Genomic DNA, 21717 nt, shown 5'->3' on the forward strand with positions numbered 1-21717 from the left:
CCTCAAAAACGTGGTTGCCTCTAGATTTAAAAAGAGAAACAAGGTCGAGTAGTTACACTATATAAAGAATAAATGCACAATTTAAAAAACAAAATTTATAGGTAGGTATATCGACTTTAATTAAATTATATGAATTATTATGGATTTGTCTGCCACACTGTTTTTCTTTAAACTACTTAGGAGCAGTTTTACTGGCAGTTGGTGATGTCACTGAAAGGCAAGGTTCTGTTGCCATAGTCTGAGTTTATTTTGAAAGCTCACTTATGGAACTTGCTTAAACAGCTTAGAAAAGACAAGCGCACACATTTGAAGAAGTATTTCCTCATTACGGTGACATTTTCCCTTTTAAAAGGTCTCAAAAATTAACATGAAAAAGGAAACGAGAAAAAATACAAATTCAGGAGATAAGAAAGATCCAGGAGATCAAAGTAAGTAAACAAATACATCAAATCTGGGTAAAATCCCTCAAATAACAGAATCTACTTTTCTAAAAATGTTGACAGTCTGTGTATAAAATGAAACATTTGAATCCTACCCATATGGAAAAGATATATATAAATCTTATAAAGTTTGTATCTGTCTTGTGTGAAACTTGTATGTTTTGGATACTTACTAAAACAATATATGAAAGTAATAAGAAAGTGGCCACTTTCATGAGTAAATCATATAAGCCTGATATGATTCACTGTATGAAGTAGGCCACATCTTATGCAAGTCTTTTATAAATTTGTACTATTTCTTTTCCATATGGGTATGTTTGACTGAAAATAGCATAATTACAACACGTCTAATCAAAGAAAGGTTAATGGGGCACTTTGTCTTTTGGTAAAATAATGTGACAAGTTTATTCTTGGACTCAGCAGTAAAAACAGATCAACAAGTGTCATGAAGATCTAAGTCTTAGTAGACCTAGTATGGACTGGTGTTGCTCTGTTTTTTATCAAAAGGATAAACTTGTTATTATAATTTAACCAATACTCCCTAAAATGGCATCAAAATCCTTCCAGTCCTGATGTCGAGCACTCTTTTTCACTACTGTGTTGTTGTTGTTTATAGACTCTAAGAGCAGGATGGCTAAAAGAAAGGCCAGTCCTGAAAAGAAGACCCCCGTAAAAAGAAGGAGGGTCACTGAGCAGGCTGCTCCTTCCACCAGCTCAGATACACATCGGGTCAAAGCAGTGAAGCGTAAGGCCCAGCAAGATGGAGCGGGCACAACCAGTCCACCAAAGAAGATTAAACTTGCTGAGCCTACGAGTGGAGACAGGGAGCAAGCGTCTTCCTCCGTGGACGCTGGTAAAGGTAGGCTAATTAGTTGAGTGAGGGGTAGATTAAGTGCACAGCTGGTTGCTCGGTTTAAGATATTAGTGTTTGGGAGATACTTTTCTGTTGTACAGTTCATTTGCTGTTATGGAGTTCTTGTTACTGATAAAAAAAAGTATATTTTTTGTTTCAAAATAGCTGATCTGCTCTATGCCAACATCTGTGAACAAATATAATTCTATAAAGTTGGTCTATGTAGTGTGTAACTGTTGATATAGAGCGTTATTAAATTTATTGCTAATGCAATCATATGGCACGTTGACTTCTAAGGAAATTTTAGATGGCACTTATCATCAGAAACGTTGCTGACTCCTGGGTTAGACCTTCATATTAATTTTTTCTTTTTAAAACTTTTTTAAGAACGCATTTTAACATTGGACTCAAAAATAAATAAATCCCCCCTTAACGAAAAAGGCACTTCAAGTGCCAAATTGCTTTATATTTCTTCACTTAAATATACGGCCGCAAGTAGGGCTGACATGGGCCCCAGGTTTGATGTGTTCTGCCGTAAACTGGACAAACCAACATAAGGATGGAAGCCACTGTGGGACTTTTTCAGTAAGTTGAGCATGTGTTTTATAAGTTCATCAGTAAATTAACACCAATAGCTAGTTAACCCATAGCTACTCACACAACAACGGGGTATTGGGTAACTATGATGTTGTTATTTTAGAAAACAAAGTACACATGAATTAATGTACTTTAATAGAAAATGGAAAGGTGATACAACCTCAAAAACGTGGTTGCCTCTAGATTTAAAAAGAGAAACAAGGTCGAGTAGTTACACTATATAAAGAATAAATGCACAATTTAAAAAACAAAATTTATAGGTAGGTATATCGACTTTAATTAAATTATATGAATTATTATGGATTTGTCTGCCACACTGTTTTTCTTTAAACTACTTAGGAGCAGTTTTACTGGCAGTTGGTGATGTCACTGAAAGGCAAGGTTCTGTTGCCATAGTCTGAGTTTATTTTGAAAGCTCACTTATGGAACTTGCTTAAACAGCTTAGAAAAGACAAGCGCACACATTTGAAGAAGTATTTCCTCATTACGGTGACATTTTCCCTTTTAAAAGGTCTCAAAAATTAACATGAAAAAGGAAACGAGAAAAAATACAAATTCAGGAGATAAGAAAGATCCAGGAGATCAAAGTAAGTAAACAAATACATCAAATCTGGGTAAAATCCCTCAAATAACAGAATCTACTTTTTTAAAAATGTTGACAGTCTGTGTATAAAATGAAACATTTGAATCCTACCCATATGGAAAAGATATATATAAATCTTATAAAGTTTGTATCTGTCTTGTGTGAAACTTGTATGTTTTGGATACTTACTAAAACAATATATGAAAGTAATAAGAAAGTGGCCACTTTCATGAGTAAATCATATAAGCCTGATATGATTCACTGTATGAAGTAGGCCACATCTTATGCAAGTCTTTTATAAATTTGTACTATTTCTTTTCCATATGGGTATGTTTGACTGAAAATAGCATAATTACAACACGTCTAATCAAAGAAAGGTTAATGGGGCACTTTGTCTTTTGGTAAAATAATGTGACAAGTTTATTCTTGGACTCAGCAGTAAAAACAGATCAACAAGTGTCATGAAGATCTAAGTCTTAGTAGACCTAGTATGGACTGGTGTTGCTCTGTTTTTTATCAAAAGGATAAACTTGTTATTATAATTTAACCAATACTCCCTAAAATGGCATCAAAATCCTTCCAGTCCTGATGTCGAGCACTCTTTTTCACTACTGTGTTGTTGTTGTTTATAGACTCTAAGAGCAGGATGGCTAAAAGAAAGGCCAGTCCTGAAAAGAAGACCCCCGTAAAAAGAAGGAGGGTCACTGAGCAGGCTGCTCCTTCCACCAGCTCAGATACACATCGGGTCAAAGCAGTGAAGCGTAAGGCCCAGCAAGATGGAGCGGGCACAACCAGTCCACCAAAGAAGATTAAACTTGCTGAGCCTACGAGTGGAGACAGGGAGCAAGCGTCTTCCTCCGTGGACGCTGGTAAAGGTAGGCTAATTAGTTGAGTGAGGGGTAGATTAAGTGCACAGCTGGTTGCTCGGTTTAAGATATTAGTGTTTGGGAGATACTTTTCTGTTGTACAGTTCATTTGCTGTTATGGAGTTCTTGTTACTGATAAAAAAAAGTATATTTTTTGTTTCAAAATAGCTGATCTGCTCTATGCCAACATCTGTGAACAAATATAATTCTATAAAGTTGGTCTATGTAGTGTGTAACTGTTGATATAGAGCGTTATTAAATTTATTGCTAATGCAATCATATGGCACGTTGACTTCTAAGGAAATTTTAGATGGCACTTATCATCAGAAACGTTGCTGACTCCTGGGTTAGACCTTCATATTAATTTTTTCTTTTTAAAACTTTTTTAAGAACGCATTTTAACATTGGACTCAAAAATAAATAAATCCCCCCTTAACGAAAAAGGCACTTCAAGTGCCAAATTGCTTTATATTTCTTCACTTAAATATACGGCCGCAAGTAGGGCTGACATGGGCCCCAGGTTTGATGTGTTCTGCCGTAAACTGGACAAACCAACATAAGGATGGAAGCCACTGTGGGACTTTTTCAGTAAGTTGAGCATGTGTTTTATAAGTTCATCAGTAAATTAACACCAATAGCTAGTTAACCCATAGCTACTCACACAACAACGGGGTATTGGGTAACTATGATGTTGTTATTTTAGAAAACAAAGTACACATGAATTAATGTACTTTAATAGAAAATGGAAAGGTGATACAACCTCAAAAACGTGGTTGCCTCTAGATTTAAAAAGAGAAACAAGGTCGAGTAGTTACACTATATAAAGAATAAATGCACAATTTAAAAAACAAAATTTATAGGTAGGTATATCGACTTTAATTAAATTATATGAATTATTATGGATTTGTCTGCCACACTGTTTTTCTTTAAACTACTTAGGAGCAGTTTTACTGGCAGTTGGTGATGTCACTGAAAGGCAAGGTTCTGTTGCCATAGTCTGAGTTTATTTTGAAAGCTCACTTACGGAACTCGCTTAAACAGCTTAGAAAAGACAAGCGCACACATTTGAAGAAGTATTTCCTCATTACGGTGACATTTTCCCTTTTAAAAGGTCTCAAAAATTAACATGAAAAAGGAAACGAGAAAAAATACAAATTCAGGAGATAAGAAAGATCCAGGAGATCAAAGTAAGTAAACAAATACATCAAATCTGGGTAAAATCCCTCAAATAACAGAATCTACTTTTCTAAAAATGTTGACAGTCTGTGTATAAAATGAAACATTTGAATCCTACCCATATGGAAAAGATATATATAAATCTTATAAAGTTTGTATCTGTCTTGTGTGAAACTTGTATGTTTTGGATACTTACTAAAACAATATATGAAAGTAATGAGAAAGTGGCCACTTTCATGAGTAAATCATATAAGCCTGATATGATTCACTGTATGAAGTAGGCCACATCTTATGCAAGTCTTTTATAAATTTGTACTATTTCTTTTCCATATGGGTATGTTTGACTGAAAATAGCATAATTACAACACGTCTAATCAAAGAAAGGTTAATGGGGCACTTTGTCTTTTGGTAAAATAATGTGACAAGTTTATTCTTGGACTCAGCAGTAAAAACAGATCAACAAGTGTCATGAAGATCTAAGTCTTAGTAGACCTAGTATGGACTGGTGTTGCTCTGTTTTTTATCAAAAGGATAAACTTGTTATTATAATTTAACCAATACTCCCTAAAATGGCATCAAAATCCTTCCAGTCCTGATGTCGAGCACTCTTTTTCACTACTGTGTTGTTGTTGTTTATAGACTCTAAGAGCAGGATGGCTAAAAGAAAGGCCAGTCCTGAAAAGAAGACCCCCGTAAAAAGAAGGAGGGTCACTGAGCAGGCTGCTCCTTCCACCAGCTCAGATACACATCGGGTCAAAGCAGTGAAGCGTAAGGCCCAGCAAGATGGAGCGGGCACAACCAGTCCACCAAAGAAGATTAAACTTGCTGAGCCTACGAGTGGAGACAGGGAGCAAGCGTCTTCCTCCGTGGACGCTGGTAAAGGTAGGCTAATTAGTTGAGTGAGGGGTAGATTAAGTGCACAGCTGGTTGCTCGGTTTAAGATATTAGTGTTTGGGAGATATTTGTGTGTATGATCTAATACGCTGATGCGCTTTTGGTGTTTTCCACATCTGCAGACTGCAATCAAAACACAAAAGGGTGCACAAAAAATGGCAGAAGGAAGTCTGCGGGAGACAGCAAAGAGTCACCCAAGAAAAAGAAAAAGGACAAAACCAAAAACGTCGTCCAAAATTCAGTAGTCGACCAGCAACGTAAGTAGCAAGCAGCTTGGCTTTTATACTCAGGTGAAGAGCAAAATGAACATTTAGGGTACAGCAGAGAGTAATTTGTGTCACAGCTGTAGTAAAACAACATTTGTGTCTTTTCAGGGGAATACCAAGCCAGATATGTGCAGGAGCACCATCTAGGAAAGGGCGGCTTTGGAGCAGTGTTTGCTGGCTACAGGATAACAGATCATTTCCCAGTAAGTGTTCAGATGGTGGGAGTAAGACAGGCAGTAATGCAGATAACGGATAATATCGTCAGCTGAGCATTAAAGGTGCCGTTTTACACCTTTAATGATGTCATACTGAGGAAATGCTCACCAATGCTCTGTGTCTTTTAGGTAGCCATCAAACACATTCCCAAGGACAAAATCCCCATCCAAGTGACGGTAAGTGTGCAACACTTGAACTGTTTTTACATTCCTGGACTGAGTGCAGCGTTCACCTGTGAAACGTCTGTTCCTCATCATCCACTTTGTTGTAATATATCAGGATGAAAACGGGAAGGAAGTCTCAGTGGAAGTGGCCATTTTGCTGAAGCTTGCAGCTGAAGCAGATGGATCAGTGGGAACGTCGGCTCCTGTGTCTCTGTTGGACTGGTTTGACTTTGGCACAGAGCTGATCCTGGTGCAGGAGAGACCTGTCCCCGCTGTGGACCTGTTTGAATACATAAGAGAAAATGGAGGATGTTTACCAGAAGGAAAGGCCAAGGTAAGTTGACTGGAAGAGCCTTAGACTGTACAGCATTCAATCAAAGCATAGAGTATCAGAGAAGCATCAACCTGTTGACTCATTACTGTCTTTTTCATCTTTTCCAGGTCATTCTGAAGCAACTGGTTGATGCAGCAAAGGACCTGGAGGAGAAACAAATCTTTCACCGGGACATCAAGAGTGACAACATTCTGATTGAGACCGGCTCAGATGTGCCTCGAGTTCGTATCATTGACTTCGGACTGAGCTGCTTTGCTACGGAGCGATCGCGGTTCCGCTTCTTCTATGGTAACATATTCAGCTCCTGCTCTTCACAGATGTAGCAATTTGTGCCTTTTGTTGTAGAAGAAATTGTAATTGTGTCTGTTTATTAGGTACACCTATCCACAGCCCTCCCGAATGTTACTGGGGCAAAAAATACAGGCCTGGACCCACCACGGTGTGGCAAATGGGAGTGGTGCTGTATGAAGCGCTTCATGTGGGGGACTTTAATATCATGACCTTCATCGAAAACGAACTGAAATTCAATGAGCATCTGTCCCCACGTAAGAAAACATCACACTTCAAGATTCACTGATGGCTTGGATCATTGGAACCATCATCTTCATCTTCTCTCTCCTTTCTTTCTTTCCAGACTGCCGGAATTTCTTGGATGCGTGTTTAACCGAAGTCCCGGAGAAGCGCCCAACGCTGGGGGACCTCCAGCGCCACCCCTGGCTCAGATAAACCCATCTCTCACACACACACACATTTCATATCTTATCATATAAGTGTGATACATGGCCTAACTTTCTTTTTTTTGTCTTTCTTTCATTTTTTTTGTTTTTTTAACAGGAAAAGATTGTTTTTTGGTTTTTTTTGGCCGATTCTAAATTTTGCTATCCTGAAATTCCTGTAACCCCCCCAGCCATCCCAGGAAAGGGGATCTCTCTTTGAATTGGCTTTCCCGAGGTTTCTTCCCATCATTCTGGCCCCCCGGGGAGTTTTTCCTCGTCTTCATAGAGAGCTTGGGCTGGGTCAGGAGCTTCATCAAAATTGGCATTATTTGATTAGGTTAATGTAATAAAACACGCTGATGTAATCAAAATTAGTAAAGATCAAAAGATTTAACTTAAACTTCCATTAAAACTTGTTTAACTCAACTTTGCTGAGAATACTCTTTCATTACCATGTCAAGGATTGTTTTTTTACTCATGATGCATTTTGACAAGTAAGAAAACTGAAAACTAAATCAGGTTAAAGTATGCACAACGAAAGTCACACTGTCACTGCTCTGAAGACTTGCATCTGTTGCCCTAACCTCTAACGGTGTGTTCACACCGAACGCGATGTACGCAAATAGAGCGTCAGGTTTAAATGTAAAGTCAATGGAAAAGCGCGATGACAGGCGATTACGGGTCCCGCGAAAATTCGGAAGCAGATTTGCGTCGCGAAAACGCCAAAACTTTTTGACTCGCGAATAAAACCACGCGCGTGAGTTTTTGTGTTGCATTTTGTGCATACGCGCGTTTCGCGTCAACCGCTCGAGTTGGGAAAATCGCACCGCGACAACCAATCAGGAGCCTGGTGACGTGGCTGTGACCTAGGTCAAAGGGGCAGATCCAGCCAAAGCCCTTCATACTTTGAGGGAAGGCTAATCAATGCCGTAGCAAACAACCCAGAGCTGTACGACACCAGCTGCTTTCTGTACCGAGACAGGAATATAAAGGACCGAGATAGGAGGAAGATATGTGAAGAGATCGGGCAACCTGGTAAGTTCATTCATTTCTCTTTTGAAAGTTTTCACTGACCCGGGGAAGCCGCACAAAAGCTAGCAAGCCACTGCTATTTTCCCATTTTCCCAGCCATATTTTTTAATATCCATCTATACTCAATGTGAATTCGATAAATTTAATAAATTTGTTTGACTGATCACCTAATGTGTGACAAAAGAATCCACTGTGATGCTAATGACCGTCTGCGCTCTCTTACCTGTCTGTAAAAGTTGGCCTTGTCTCTCTCACTCTGCCTTCTCTCACTCGTTTCCCGGTCCAGTGATGCCTCTCTCCTCTGTTGCAGAAGTTCCAGCCCGTGCTCTTCCTGTGTTCCGCGTGCCCGACTGTTTCTCTGCCCCCTGGTTTCCCACGGCACCTGTGCAGAGTTTCTGTTAATGACCGTGCTCCTGTTTAAGTTGATTCCTCTCATGAATAAATCTTGTAAATATTTCAAGTGATTGAGTCTGCTCTTAGGTCCAACTGCACTCTCATTTCCAGTTTGTGACATGGGCTTTTCTTCCTTTCTTTCCTTTGCATTATTGTCAGGTCTTTACCTTACAATATAAAGTGCCTTGAGGCAAACATTGTTGTGATTTTGGCGCTACATTAATAAAAGTGACTTGAAATTGAATAAGTGCAAGAAGACACAGCTGAGCTCAATCTAAATAATAGAGCAAATGAAAATAAAACTAAAGGCAAAGTACAAGAGACAAAAAACTGAAAACAGAAACTGAACTAATTACACACAGAGACAAGAGACTAACACTCAACTAGTCATAGAAACACAGGGGAGGTTACAGCTAATCAAAACACACCGATTAAAATATCAAATTCAAAGAATTCTTCCCCTCAACCACAACCGCTCACAGCAGATGGCTGCCCCTCTCTGAGCAAGACATGTCCTTCAATGCACATATTAAACAAATATGTAGGACTGCTTTCTTCCATTTGGGCAGCATCTCTAAAATTAGAAATATCCTGTCTCAGATTGACGCTGAACTAGTTCATGTATTTATTACTTCTAGGCTGGACTACTGTAATTCATTACTATCAGGAAGTCCTAGAAACTCCCTGAAAAGCCTTCAGTTATCCAAAATGCTGCAGCAAGAGTCCTGACAGGGACTAGAAAGAGAGAGCAGATTTCTCCTGTATTGGCTTCCCTGCATTGGCTCCCTGTTAAATCTAGAATTGAATTCAAAATCCTGCTCCTCACATTCAAGGTCTTAAATAATCAGCCCTTATCTTATCTTAATGACCTTGTAGTACCATATCACCCTATTAGAACACTTTGCTCTCGCTCTGCAGGCTTACTTGTTGTTCCTAGAGTATTTAAAAGTAGAATGGGAGGCAGAGCCTTCAGTTTCCAGGCCCCTCTTCTGTGGAACCAGCTTCCAGTTTGGATTCGGGAGAAAGACACTATCTCTACTTTTAAGATTAGGCTTAAAACTTTCCTTTTTGCTAAAGCATATAGTTAGGGCTGGACCAGGTGACCCTGAATCCTCCCTTTGTTATGCTGCAATAGACATAGGCTGCTGGGGATTCCCATGATGCATTGAGTTTTTCTTTCTAGTCACCTTTCTCACACACTATGTGTTAATGTGATATAATTTGAAGCATGTGCGGTAACGATATATATCGTGATATATTCTTTTCTTCTGCATAATGTATTTTTCACACTATAAAGCACACTGGAAATTGGACTTCCTTCCACCACCTGCCGCTGGATCAGAGACTTCCTCTCAGACCGTGTACAGAGAGTTAGAGTGGGGCCTCATCTTTCCTCAGCCCTCAGCCTCAACACCGGCTCTCCACAAGGCTGTGTACTGAGTCCCCTACTGTACACTCTGTACACACATGACTGTGTTAGTTCCCACCCAGACAACACAGTCATCAAGTTTGCAGATGATACCACTGTGGTGGGGCTCATCTCAGGGGGAGATGAGACTGCATACAGAGCTGAAGTTCAGAGGCTGTCAGATTGGTGTGCAGACAACAACCTGGACCTCAATACCACCAAAACAAAAGAACTGGTAGTTGACTTCAGTAGGAGGAAGTCCGAGCTGCAGCCTGTCAGCATCAACGGGGAGTGCGTGGAAAGGGTCTCCAGTTTCAAGTTTCTGGGTGTGCACATAGACACAGACCTCCAATGGAGCTCTAACACCTCTGCGATCTTAAAGAAGGCCCAACAGCGTCTCCACTTTCTGAGAATCCTCAGAAAAATGGACCTGAAGAAGGAGCTGCTGACCGTCTTCTACCGCTGCTCCATTGAAAGTGTGCTGACATATTGCATCGGTGTGTGGTTCTCCAGCTGCACCACAGCACACAGAAAGGCACTCCAGAGGGTCATCAACATGGCCCAAAAAATCATTGGACATCCTCTTCCCTCCCTGAAAGACCTGTACAGCACTCGCTGTCTCAAGAGGGCACGCAGCATCCTACGGGACTGCACACACCCAGGACACCGGGTGTTTAAGCTGCTGCCGTCTGGCAGGAGGTTCAGGCTGCTGAGGTCCCGAACAAATAGACTCAAGGACAGCTTTTACAACAGGGCAATAGCCCTGATCAATGTAAATAGCTGACCTGACTGGATACCTCCCTGGACTTTTTAGGGGGAGGTAACAATGTTTAAAACGATAACAATAATATTTATATTTATAACAAGGTGCAATAATAATTAATGTGCAATAATAACAGTGTGCAATACACATACACTTATTCTTCTTTTTTATACTAAGTTAATATACTGTGTTGTGTTGTTTGTTACGTTGTGATGTGTCATATCGTGTCGTGTTGTGTTATATGTAGTGCCGACGTAGGACAGTTTTTCCAATTTCATTGTACTACTGTACTATGTATGACTGTGCAATGACAATAAAGCGTTATCTTATCTTATCTTATCTTATCTTATCTTAAAATCCTTTAATTTTCTCAAAAATCGAGAGTGTGCCTTAATGTAAGAATTCTGGTTGTGCTTACTGACCTCGAACCGATTTGGGCGTGCAGAAATCTGTTAAAAAATGTTTTAGTACACCGCACTGCTTGATGGATTGTCAGAGAATTACGGCTGCCGTAGTAGGAGCTTCGCAGAATACTCTGGGTCCAAAACTCCGTCCATTTCAGGTCCCAAAGTCAAACGAACACTGAGAGAAAACGGTCTAAATTCTTTAATCCTTAATAAAATCATCAGCGTTGCTGCTTTACCAGGTGTAACAATTAAGTTTAACATCCAGGCATCCATGAAAACAGAAGTTATTAAATTTAACGGAGTTAGAAGTTAGCTCGCTAGTTTCCACATAAACATGACATACCATGTTCTGACTGAGAGATTTTTGAAACTAATTAAAACGTACAGCTCTGCTACCACTTCCGACATAAATTTAGACAGAAAACTAAACAGCAGTGGCGTTTGTATGGTTACTGAAGTTCGACTACCTGGAATATAATGTTGTGCTACGTGATTGCTAGCGACACAGCTATGTTAGCATAACATTAGCACAGTGAAGCTGGAGGATGAACGCCAACTTTTTTCCCCACTCGATAAAGGTTAACGTGAGGGATTCTGGTGGTCAGGGACAAATGCAATCGCATAGCAGGATGCTATACACGGGGCAAACTTAAGCCAGGATAACAACTGAGATCATTCATCCACAATACGAGGTTAGTTATTAATATACTGCAACAACATGGGAATAGAGCAACTGCGAGAGAATTCAACATTAATGTATCAATGTTACGGAAGTGGAGTAAGCGCAGTTTTTGGCTTTCCCCATATTTCAAAAGTGCTTCATCTCTTTGCTATGACTGTGAGCATAATTTGCAGATGATAATGGTTGTAGCCACTGCGATGCTTTCGACCAAAACAGGCGCAGCTTGATGACATCATCAACATCCGCTATCGCGATAGGGCGGGCGAAGCTCTCATAGGAAGAGACAGCCAATGCTTACTGCGCACGAGACGCAAGGTCGTAACCATTGACTGTAGAAAACATGGACGACGCGACACCGCCTCCTACCATTGTGCAAAAATGAAGCCAAAATACCCTGCTTATGGAGGCTGCCATCTTGCAAATTTGGAGCCAGAGTCTGCGCAGTAGTGACTTGAGGTGGAGCGACTGTGTAACGCTCCCGCCCACACACCCGCTGGATGTGACCGCAAACACGCCCCCCTACACTTTTTACGTAGCCCGGCTGGTCCAGTTTTTTTGCTGGTTTACCGCGACTGACGACTCGTTTAATTAAGGTAAATACAACCATGTCACTATTATAAAAAAGACACACAGCTTATCATCTTATAGTTCTAAAATCACTCTGTTGTTAATTCGTTAGTTAGATTAGCCGCTAGCATATGCACTGTGTTGGAGGCTTGTTGCTAGCTAGTTAGCGATGCTTCACAACTTCTACTCTTAATAGTCTTCAACACTTATGTTTTTTTTAATCCATTTTTAGACAGCGATGAGATCAGCTGCACACTCTACAGAGGCCCAGAGTTACTGTTAATATCAAAAATATAATGCTGTCCTTTGAGATTTTAAACATAAGACTGTGAGTGTAATGGATCTAAAACTGTTTAAATCTTCAGAGCCCTCTACAGCCTGGTAACATGGAGACTTTAAAAATATCAGCAGAACGTTTCAGTAGTGTAGTCTAATTTGTTCTTTTCATTTAATAATAGAGTCCATATTATATCAACAGCTACATTCACCCTGGAGAGAAACTAGTGAGGGAGACCATCAGGACCAAGCTGGTTTTCTGGGTCCAGAGATTTGGAGAAACTTCTTCCCTTTCTTTCATCACAGCTGTCCTGTGCCATAAGTTCTGTTGACCCACTGAAAGAGGCATCATTTAAGAAACACCAGGAAGACTGAAGCTCATGGCATTGATCAAGCAGGACTCATGATCTTCACCAGCAGCTCCCTCACAGGGAAATCTTCAGCACTCCTCCGTAGGCCCGCCCCAGGAGATGGATAAACCCAGCATTTCATCAACACTGTGATGGAGACCTTTGGTTTGTGTAATGTTATAAATACTCAGATACTCCCCAGAGGCTCCAGACTTTTACATAAAGATATTATATTCAGTCCTGTAGAAAGTTATATATTTAGAAATATATGATCCTCTCTGGTTACTCTGGTATGAATAACTCTGAATCACTTTATGGTAAATAACCCACTATCTGCAAAAAACTGTGAAAGAATTCCAGATGACAAGTTTGTAGTTCAACATACAAGTGACGACCTTTGACCTTCATCAGGTTTTATTTAATTGTGTCAGAGAAACTCAAACGTGCTCTTCATGCAGCTGAGTACATCAAGTGTTTAAAACGGAAGCTGTGTAGGTCTGAGATCAGCAGCTTTGTGAAACACCAAACTGAGGTCCTTTTAATGCTGATATTAGATTAGATTAGATAGAACTTTATTAATCCCTCGGGTGGGTTCCTCTGGGAAATTCGATTTCCAAAAAAGCACAGCACCGACAGAAGTTACAGAGTTACAGAATATTATTTATTTATATATATATATATATATATATATATATATATATATATATATTTATATAAATAAATACAGAGACAATATAAATAAAATATACGAAGGGGATAAATAGAATAAATAGGAATAAAAATAAAAATACAAGTGAATTGCACATTTCAAGTATTGAGTCTATTGCACCGTTGACTATTTACAAAAGCTATTGCACAGTGAGGTGAAGAGGCACTACAGCTTAGTTGTTCCCCCCTCCTTTGTCCTCCTGTTTCCCCTCCCTCTCCCCTCCAGGGAGGAGTTAAACAGTCTGATGGCGTGTGGGACAAAGGAGTTTTTAAGTCTGTTAGTTCTTGTCTTTGGGAGAAGCAACCTGTCACTGAACAGACTCTTCTGGTTGTTAATGGCCGTGTGCAGAGGATGTCTGGCATTGTCCATAATGTCCATCAGTTTCTTTAATGTCCTTTTCTCTGCCACTGTCACCAGAGTGTCCAGCTATATAGTGACACAGTTACATGAGTGATTAATCCTTTTGTTTTTTTTGTCTTTAACTTTATCAATAAAACAGCTGCAGCTTTCACTACAGCACGTGTGGTACTTTAACCTTTGTACTGTTTTCATCAGTTCATTTTGCAGTTAACATGTGAACATGTTGGATGATCGGTCTGCTGTCACTGGGTGGTGCTGAGGTCTGAATCTGAGGGCAGCTCCTATAATCACAAAGACAACAGAACCATCAAACTCAGATATAAATTTTATCCCTCAATATTGAAATAAAGCTGATTCTTCTGTCCTCACACACTCAGGATCTGAAGTTCTTCTCTTACATTTTTTTCAGTATTACAGTACACTACAGTACTTTAATCCATAGTTCCTGATTAATGAGGAGTTACTGAAGTACAAGCTTTTAAAAAAAAGTTACTGTCTTTACAGATGTGGCAAGAGACTGAAAACATGCTGTTGTTTGCACATATTTAATATTCAGCTCTGCACAGGAGCTGAAGCAGGATGCAGCCTGTTGCTTTTACAGTATAATACTTGTAATAAAAGTACAGTAACAGTAATTAGTGACTGAGCAGCCCGGAGCGTTTCTCTTGATTTCTTTAGTCGGTGTAAATTCATTCACCTGCACAGATTAGCTAAACGAACCCTGACAGCCGAGTGCTCATTTTAGCTAGCTAGGTCTCAGGACCGAGCTAAGGACGGTAGTTACGGATTAGCTTACAAACACGTTTAACTTACCGAAAAAGTGCAGAGGGGCCTCGGGTCCTTCTGTCGGGTAGTCCAGTTTACTGAAGAACGCCTCAGGCTGTCAGGTTAAAACACCCGGTCGTGTTTTCGTAGCGTAAACGCTGGCCCTCCTCTCAGAGCCTACGCTCTATCTGCTATTCGCGAACAGAGATACGCAAGTTTCTCCGTGACTGCAGCTGTCAGTCAAAGCTCTTATGATGACGTTTCACCCCAATTTAACATCACCGCGGTAGGAATTAGAATCAAACTTATGGGAAAGGAGACCCCTTGAACATCAATCAGCGTGATGAGAACTATTGAAAACAAAAGAAAGAATCTTTGGAAAAAAATTATCTAAGGAGAATTAATTTATTTTAGTCTGACCCCAGTCCCATCCGCTAACATGGAGGAGGCGGGGTTTATGACCTATACTGCAGCCAGACACCAGGGAGCGATAGAGACGCTTTGGCTTCATTTTTGGGGAGCTGTCGCGTCGTCCATGTTTTCTACAGTCAATGCTTGATCCCCTCCTCATGAATCAAAAAGACTCAGATTTTCACGTGCTGATTGGAAAACTGTTGCATAAAATGTATGCTCAAGGGTTAAATGAAAGGCAGTTGAGTGGAAGGACAGATATTTGTGTGAGGAGACAAGTTAAAAGTCAAGGAATGTCAAAAACCTATATGGAGGGTCTTTTATAAACCCTTGCTGAATAAGAGGTCAGGTAACCCATATGGAAAAGAAATAGTAAAAACTTATATGTGATTACTCATGAAAGTGGCCACTTTCATGAGTAAATCATATAAGGCTTACATGATTTGCTCATGAAAGTGGCCACTTTCTCATTACTTTCATACATTGTTTTAGTAAGTATCCAAAACATACAAGTTTCATTATATAATTTTTCAAGGGATCTTATATCTGTTTTCACTCTTATATGCTTTTCATACAAGTTTCACACAAGACAGATACAAACTTTATAAGATTTATATATATCTTTTCCATATGGGAATGTACAATGGAGGAATTTGCATAGGGGCATTGCTGTTAATAGTTTTGTGCCCAAGGTTAAAAAAGATGCAAGTGAATGATGTCCCTTTTATCCAGAGATATAATTTTTTTTAATGTTTCTTGAATGTAAATGGCTTGAACCACTGTGTATTATGTTAAAACATGTCTTTGAAAAGTGTGGAGTGGCTTAGTGTCCATTGGCATTTTTGTTTGGTGCCAGTTATACCCCCCCCCCCCCCCCCCCACACACACACACACACAAAAATAAATAAATAAATAAATAAATAAATAAAATTATTGCACTGATTTAGGTTTAAGGGGTCACTTCTATCATATGTTTTTTTTATAATTTAACATGATTCTGCAAAATTGGGGTGTAACATGTTGACTCAAATCTTTGATAGACAGTTGCAGTTGCAGCGAAATTTGTGTATCTGATTGCAGCTAGAGTAGGGACACTGGGAGGAGATCCAGTGTGTACTTTCCATAGGTAAGGTGGGAAGTCCTTAGCTTTCAGGGGAGAAAGCTGGTGTATTTTCCTTTTAGAAATCATTACTTATTTCCAGAGGGTCACCAAGTTTTCCCTAAATCCAGTTTCTGGAACAGGGTTCACAATGTAGAAATGACCCTGATTTAACATCAACTGTTGCCATGTTGCCATGCCTCTGTTTTTCTGTATAAGCATATTTCAGCTTTTAATAAAGGTCAGTGATTGCAGGTTATTTTGGTTTTAACCTTGTTTGTCTGCAGAGTATGCCCTGTGTATGCAATTACCGGTTCAATCCAAACACCCAGCTTGTTTTTAAGGGTAATTAGTCTCAGTGCTGTTAAATAACATATTGATGGACTGTGTTGATGCAGCATGTTCTCACACATTTTTTTGGGTCTACAATGATGAACTGTCCCTAAAAATGAAAATAAACAGTTTTTGTTTCGAGTTTGGTAACTTGACACCTTTTTATAAAACAAAGATCTGAAACCATTCCAGTTTTAGAACTTCGCTGCTTTAAATGACATTCGTCCACGTAGACCTATTTGCAAATCTGAGTGTCTTTGAAAACCCCACCTGGTGAAGTAAACACTGAATCAGTGGCATTTATTAGCATACAAATTACCACCTGTGAATCTGTTCAGGTTGGAATTCCCAAATGTTTAGTCCCAACAATACGACTGCATTGATTCAAACAACTTACATTTAATCTTGCTAAAAAGAAACGTTTGCATTCGTTTCACATACATGTAAAACCAAAAAGGATAAACACACAGTAATGGCAGCAATCATTTATCTTGAAGAATTGTTCTTTCAAATGAAACAGAAGGAAACATGAAAATAAATAAATAAATAAAAAGGTTAATGTTAATTGTTTTGTGGTTAAAAACTGGTTCTGAAGCACATTAGTCATGAATTCCATAAAGTCATCTAAATGTGTGTGAGGTCCATTACTTACCTCTTGATTTACGGCTGTTTTGTTTTCTGATTATTTCTAGATTTCACTGATACTGTTTCATTCATATTCAGGTCCTCGCCGAGCTTTTGCAGCACAGATCTGAGACATTGCCACAAAGTTACAAATAAAGGACTCAAAAATATTTCAACCACGGATATTGCTCTTATTTGTGTTTTTGTGTTTCTGAATTATTCATTGATTTTATACCTGTATAAATCCAGATATTTGTAAAATAAAATTGGTGTTGGATTGGGTTGAATTTGCATAGAATAAAAAACACTTAATATTAACCTATGGTTACGTTTGCATGCCCTTGATACACTGAATCATACATGAAAAATCAGGTTCACATGTGTTGACATCTGAATGTACCTGTACCCACTGAGTAATTTTCTTGTTTAGAGGTCAAAAAGATGACTAAATGTTACAAAACCATCAGTGCTTAAATTGATCTTGTTTGAAAAGCTCAACAGAAAAATGTCTATTTTTCTTTTTAATATGACTTGCGTTTATAGTATTAAAAATAAACAAACATGCATATCTATGCACATCCACTGGCCACTTTGGTAGGTGCAGCTTTTGATCTGAAATATTTAATCAGCCACGTGGCATTAATGCATGTAAGCATGTAGACATGGTCAAGACAACCTACTGAATTCCAAAACAAGCATCAGAACTGGGAGGAGAGGTGATTTAAGTTAAGCTGTTAGTGCCACATGAACTGGAGCAAATATTTCAGAAACCACTGATCGACAGAGATTTTCTCACATAAAAAGTAGGCCCTCAAAAAAGAAAATATGACATTTGTTGGTAGAGTGCTTCAAGCTGAATTCAAAAGTAACACAAACCACTACTTGTTAGATCCAAGGAATGCAGAAGAGCACCTCTGAACACACGTCATCTTAAATCTTGAAGCAGATGAACTACAGCAGCAGAAGACCACACTGGTTTCCACTCGCTACAGTGAAGAACAGGAAAGCGAGGCTACAGTTCATGTGGACTACCCAAACTGGACAACAGAAGAGTGCTAAATGTTGCCTGGTCTTGTGAGTCTTGAGTTCTGCTGCCACATTTGGATGGTGGTGTCAAAATTTGGCCTAAACAACATGAAAGAATGGATCTATCCTGCCCTGTATCAACAGTTCAGATTGCTGCTGATAGTTTTGGAGATATTGTCTTGGCACAGCTTGGTAAATGGACTTCTTATATACCTTATACACCTTATATATCTTATACACCCTTTTACTCTCCCAGAGCACTCAAAGCACTTTATAGAAAATGCCTCATTCGCCCATTCACACTTTTTTCTATGCTTTCGTGCTTTTTATCTAACGTTGACACGCATTCATACTCTGATGGATGCATCAGAAAGCAACTTGGGGTTAGTATCTTGCCCAAGGGTATTTAGCCTGCAGACTGGAGCAGCCAGGGATCAAACCTTTTAAACATTATATGGCCCGCTCTCTCTCCTGAACTATAACAGTTTGGGTACCAACTGGGCATTGTTTAAAAACCACAGCCTACCAGAGTATAGTTGTTAATCAGCCTGTTCCTTTTTGACAACAACATACTGTCTAGAGACGGGTTTCTGTATGTTGAAAGCAAAAGAACCAGGGTCATGCAGTTTAACCGAATCAATATCTCTCCTTCTCTTGGGATAATAAATGTATTGGTTGGGTGATGCACTCAATACTAATATGAATGGAGTTGGCTCAATAGAAGCAAAATCAATTGGTCCCTCAAATCAATACTTATCTTGATTTGGAAGAATGCACGTATAGTCAAAAATCCTGGGAATGTGATTGGGTTTATTCTTATTCAAGATAATTTATGAAAAGGAAAGTGGCAGATTACATAACACAACTTTTCTGAGACTAATCACAAATACCTCAGTATATTCTCTATTCTACAAATCCTTAAAGTTCTCCTTGTATCTGTGTGCTCAGAAAGTGAAATGAAAGGAAATTTTCTCATTTTGAATTTATATAGTCAAGACACCTCGCTTTCTCCAGCATTATTTTAAATAATGATCTCAGACTTCATTTTAATCTCAAGATCTATCTCAACAGTGCACTTATGTTTGATTAATAAACCACTCTGACCATAAGAAAAACTTATTTGAGCAGCAAATAACTCATTCACTAGTGATATAAATATTAAACAAGCTTAAATTCAAAACATCTGCCTTGTGATTTCTTCCCAAATATACTATTAAAGATTGAGTGAAGAATAGCCAGGCACCACTAGTGTTACTTTCATGATGCTAAGATTAAAGCAATTGCAGAGCAGACTGAAGCAAGACCAACACTATTTTAGGTATTTATAGACTAAATAGCAGGCCTACAAAGTCAAACATGCATCATGGGATTGTGCCGTCCCTGAAGAATGAGGTGAGCAAGAAAGATAAAAGTTCAGTTTCAAAATTAAATCCCAAGCTACAATATAACTCCTTCATAATGGGCAGCAAAATCTAATAATTTGTTTAGACTTTGCGTGGATACGTAGCTGTTTCCATGCCAAAGAAACTACAGTTTGTATTGATTGTAAGTTAGTTTTTTCAATTAGATGTCAGATGTAAATACAAAGACCAAGGGATGGGATATTAATAGTGCAATCCTGTCAGTGTAAGCAAGGAAGGCAGTGCTTGCCCAGTGAACTCTGACAACTGACATCAAAATCAAAGTGCAAGCATTCTCTCACCTTTTATCGATTTGTGATGTCACCATTTGGTCTGTGGACCACTGTTTTAAAGGATGGAGTTAAGCTTTTTTCCAGTCATCATCTTCATTTTTTTCAAATTTGACATGATCATAATTGTATAAGGCAGTTAGTGATGATTAGTTAACAACCAACGCTACTCCTGAGCAGCGAGCTTGGTAAGCAATGTGTGACATTAGATTGGGATTCAAAAATAAAAAGAAAGAGACTGAAAACTAGATGAAGGTACCCAAGAAACTGAACAGCGAACTTCTTAGAACAGCAAAGACAAAACAGCACCCACCTGTCACTCAAACTGGCACACCTAAGAATAATTTAATGATTGAGTAAAAGAGCAAACATTTTTATTCACTTTCATGTCATTTATACTTCATATCTCAGCTCTCACAGTGGGCACCTGTTTTGTACTGTCAGTCAATCCCTCCAAACTTTAGCCTACCTCCTTGTTAAACCACAATAGCCTGTTTTTTCCCCTCCGTATCAAAATATGTCCAAATGTCTACACATCAAATACTAGAATTGAAGTATTAAAGGCACCTGACAGATTTTCATCTTGTCCAGCCTTGGCCAAAAGCGTTGTTGGCTGTCAAATCAGCCGTCTTAAATCGAAACAGACTAGACAGATAAAGGTTTGTTAGATTCGCCTCCTCTTTATGCATTCTTCTACACTCACAGTACAAAGCTGTGTTTTTACATATGTCTACTTTTATAGCATTTTCATCATCAAGGCAGTTTTGAGAGGTCATAGGAGCACCTATGTAGGACCTAGTTACATTTTCCTAGGGCTGCTCGATTATGGCAAAAATGATAATCACGATTATTTTCACTGAAATTGAGATCACGATTATTTGACGATATTTATTTAACCCTTTAAGACCTACTATAGAACCAAGTCCACCAGAGCTTATATTATTTTTTTTACATGCTGTAGTGCCATTTGTGGGAGCATTTCCAGTTGCTATACATCAATACAACTGTTATAGCCCATATTTTAATAATATGTATGCATTAAGTCCATAGTAATTACATAAATTGCAAAAAAGTGCAATAAACTACAAAAAAAATTGAAAATCGCTTTTGTTTTGTTTACATATATTTCTACTTGGAGAAATTTAAGAGGCTTATCCCTCAAAACTTTAAATACAATAAAGTTGCAAAAAATAGTTTCCCACCACAGGAAATTTATTTTGAGTGTCTTCATAGTTTTATTTTGGAGATACAGCAATTTTTATATACTGCAGGAAAAACAAAAAACAATCTTATGATGCAAATTTGCAAAGAAAACAGCATGTGCATCATTTCACTGTGGGAAGTGTTACGAACAGCTGATAGGAACGGCAAAGCGTGTTTCTGGAATATTATGTTTTTGTTCCTGCAAGCGCTTTTTATGCAATTTTTGCAAAGCTATATGTGGAACGAAACCGTGACCGAGGACAAGCTGATGGCATCAGATGTAAGTACAACTCCTCCGGTTTCATATGCAAAACAAATTATTGCGCTAGCTTACGCGGTTCAGGTTCTACAGGGATTTAAAAATAGTTACGCAAAACGGAGCGTGCTGCTCTGACCGGCTTTAAAGGGTTAACAATGACTTTAAAAAATAATATAAAATAGTGTGCAACACCACTGAAGTTTTTTTTTTTTTAACTCTCTTTTCAACCAACGGCAGTCACTCTCCAAATAACTT

General features: G+C 38.9%; 1 protein-coding gene and 1 long non-coding RNA gene across 3 annotated transcripts; one reads left to right on the plus strand and one right to left on the minus strand.

The window, feature by feature from the left end:
- The first annotated feature begins 236 nt into the window (after positions 1–236).
- Positions 237–8328, plus strand: LOC113029385 (serine/threonine-protein kinase pim-2-like). 2 transcript variants are annotated; one of them, XM_080306190.1, is made up of 11 exons: positions 237–428; positions 1057–1299; positions 3106–3348; positions 5155–5397; positions 5532–5666; positions 5784–5878; positions 6020–6067; positions 6171–6389; positions 6497–6677; positions 6764–6934; positions 7024–8328. In XM_080306190.1, exons 1-11 carry the CDS (start codon positions 368–370, stop codon positions 7113–7115), a joined length of 1731 nt encoding a protein of 576 aa, XP_080162316.1. In that variant the 5' UTR covers positions 237–367; the 3' UTR covers positions 7116–8328. The 2 variants fall into 2 exon arrangements, with proteins under 2 accessions (XP_080162316.1, XP_080162317.1); XM_080306191.1 differs by lacking the exons at positions 237–428; positions 1057–1299 and adding an exon at positions 2293–2477 and having other exon boundaries at positions 7024–8326.
- Positions 8329–13689: 5361 nt separating this feature from the next.
- On the minus strand, positions 13690–16089 carry LOC145430980 (uncharacterized). Its single transcript, XR_013911343.1, has 2 exons — positions 14866–16089; positions 13690–14333 (listed from the first exon to the last, which is right to left on the minus strand). It is a non-coding gene; the product is annotated as an uncharacterized LOC145430980 (long non-coding RNA).
- Positions 16090–21717: the final 5628 nt, after the last annotated feature.

This window comes from Astatotilapia calliptera, chromosome 9 (genome assembly GCF_964374335.1).
Source record: "Astatotilapia calliptera chromosome 9, fAstCal68.1, whole genome shotgun sequence".
Lineage (NCBI taxonomy): Eukaryota > Metazoa > Chordata > Actinopteri > Cichliformes > Cichlidae > Astatotilapia > Astatotilapia calliptera.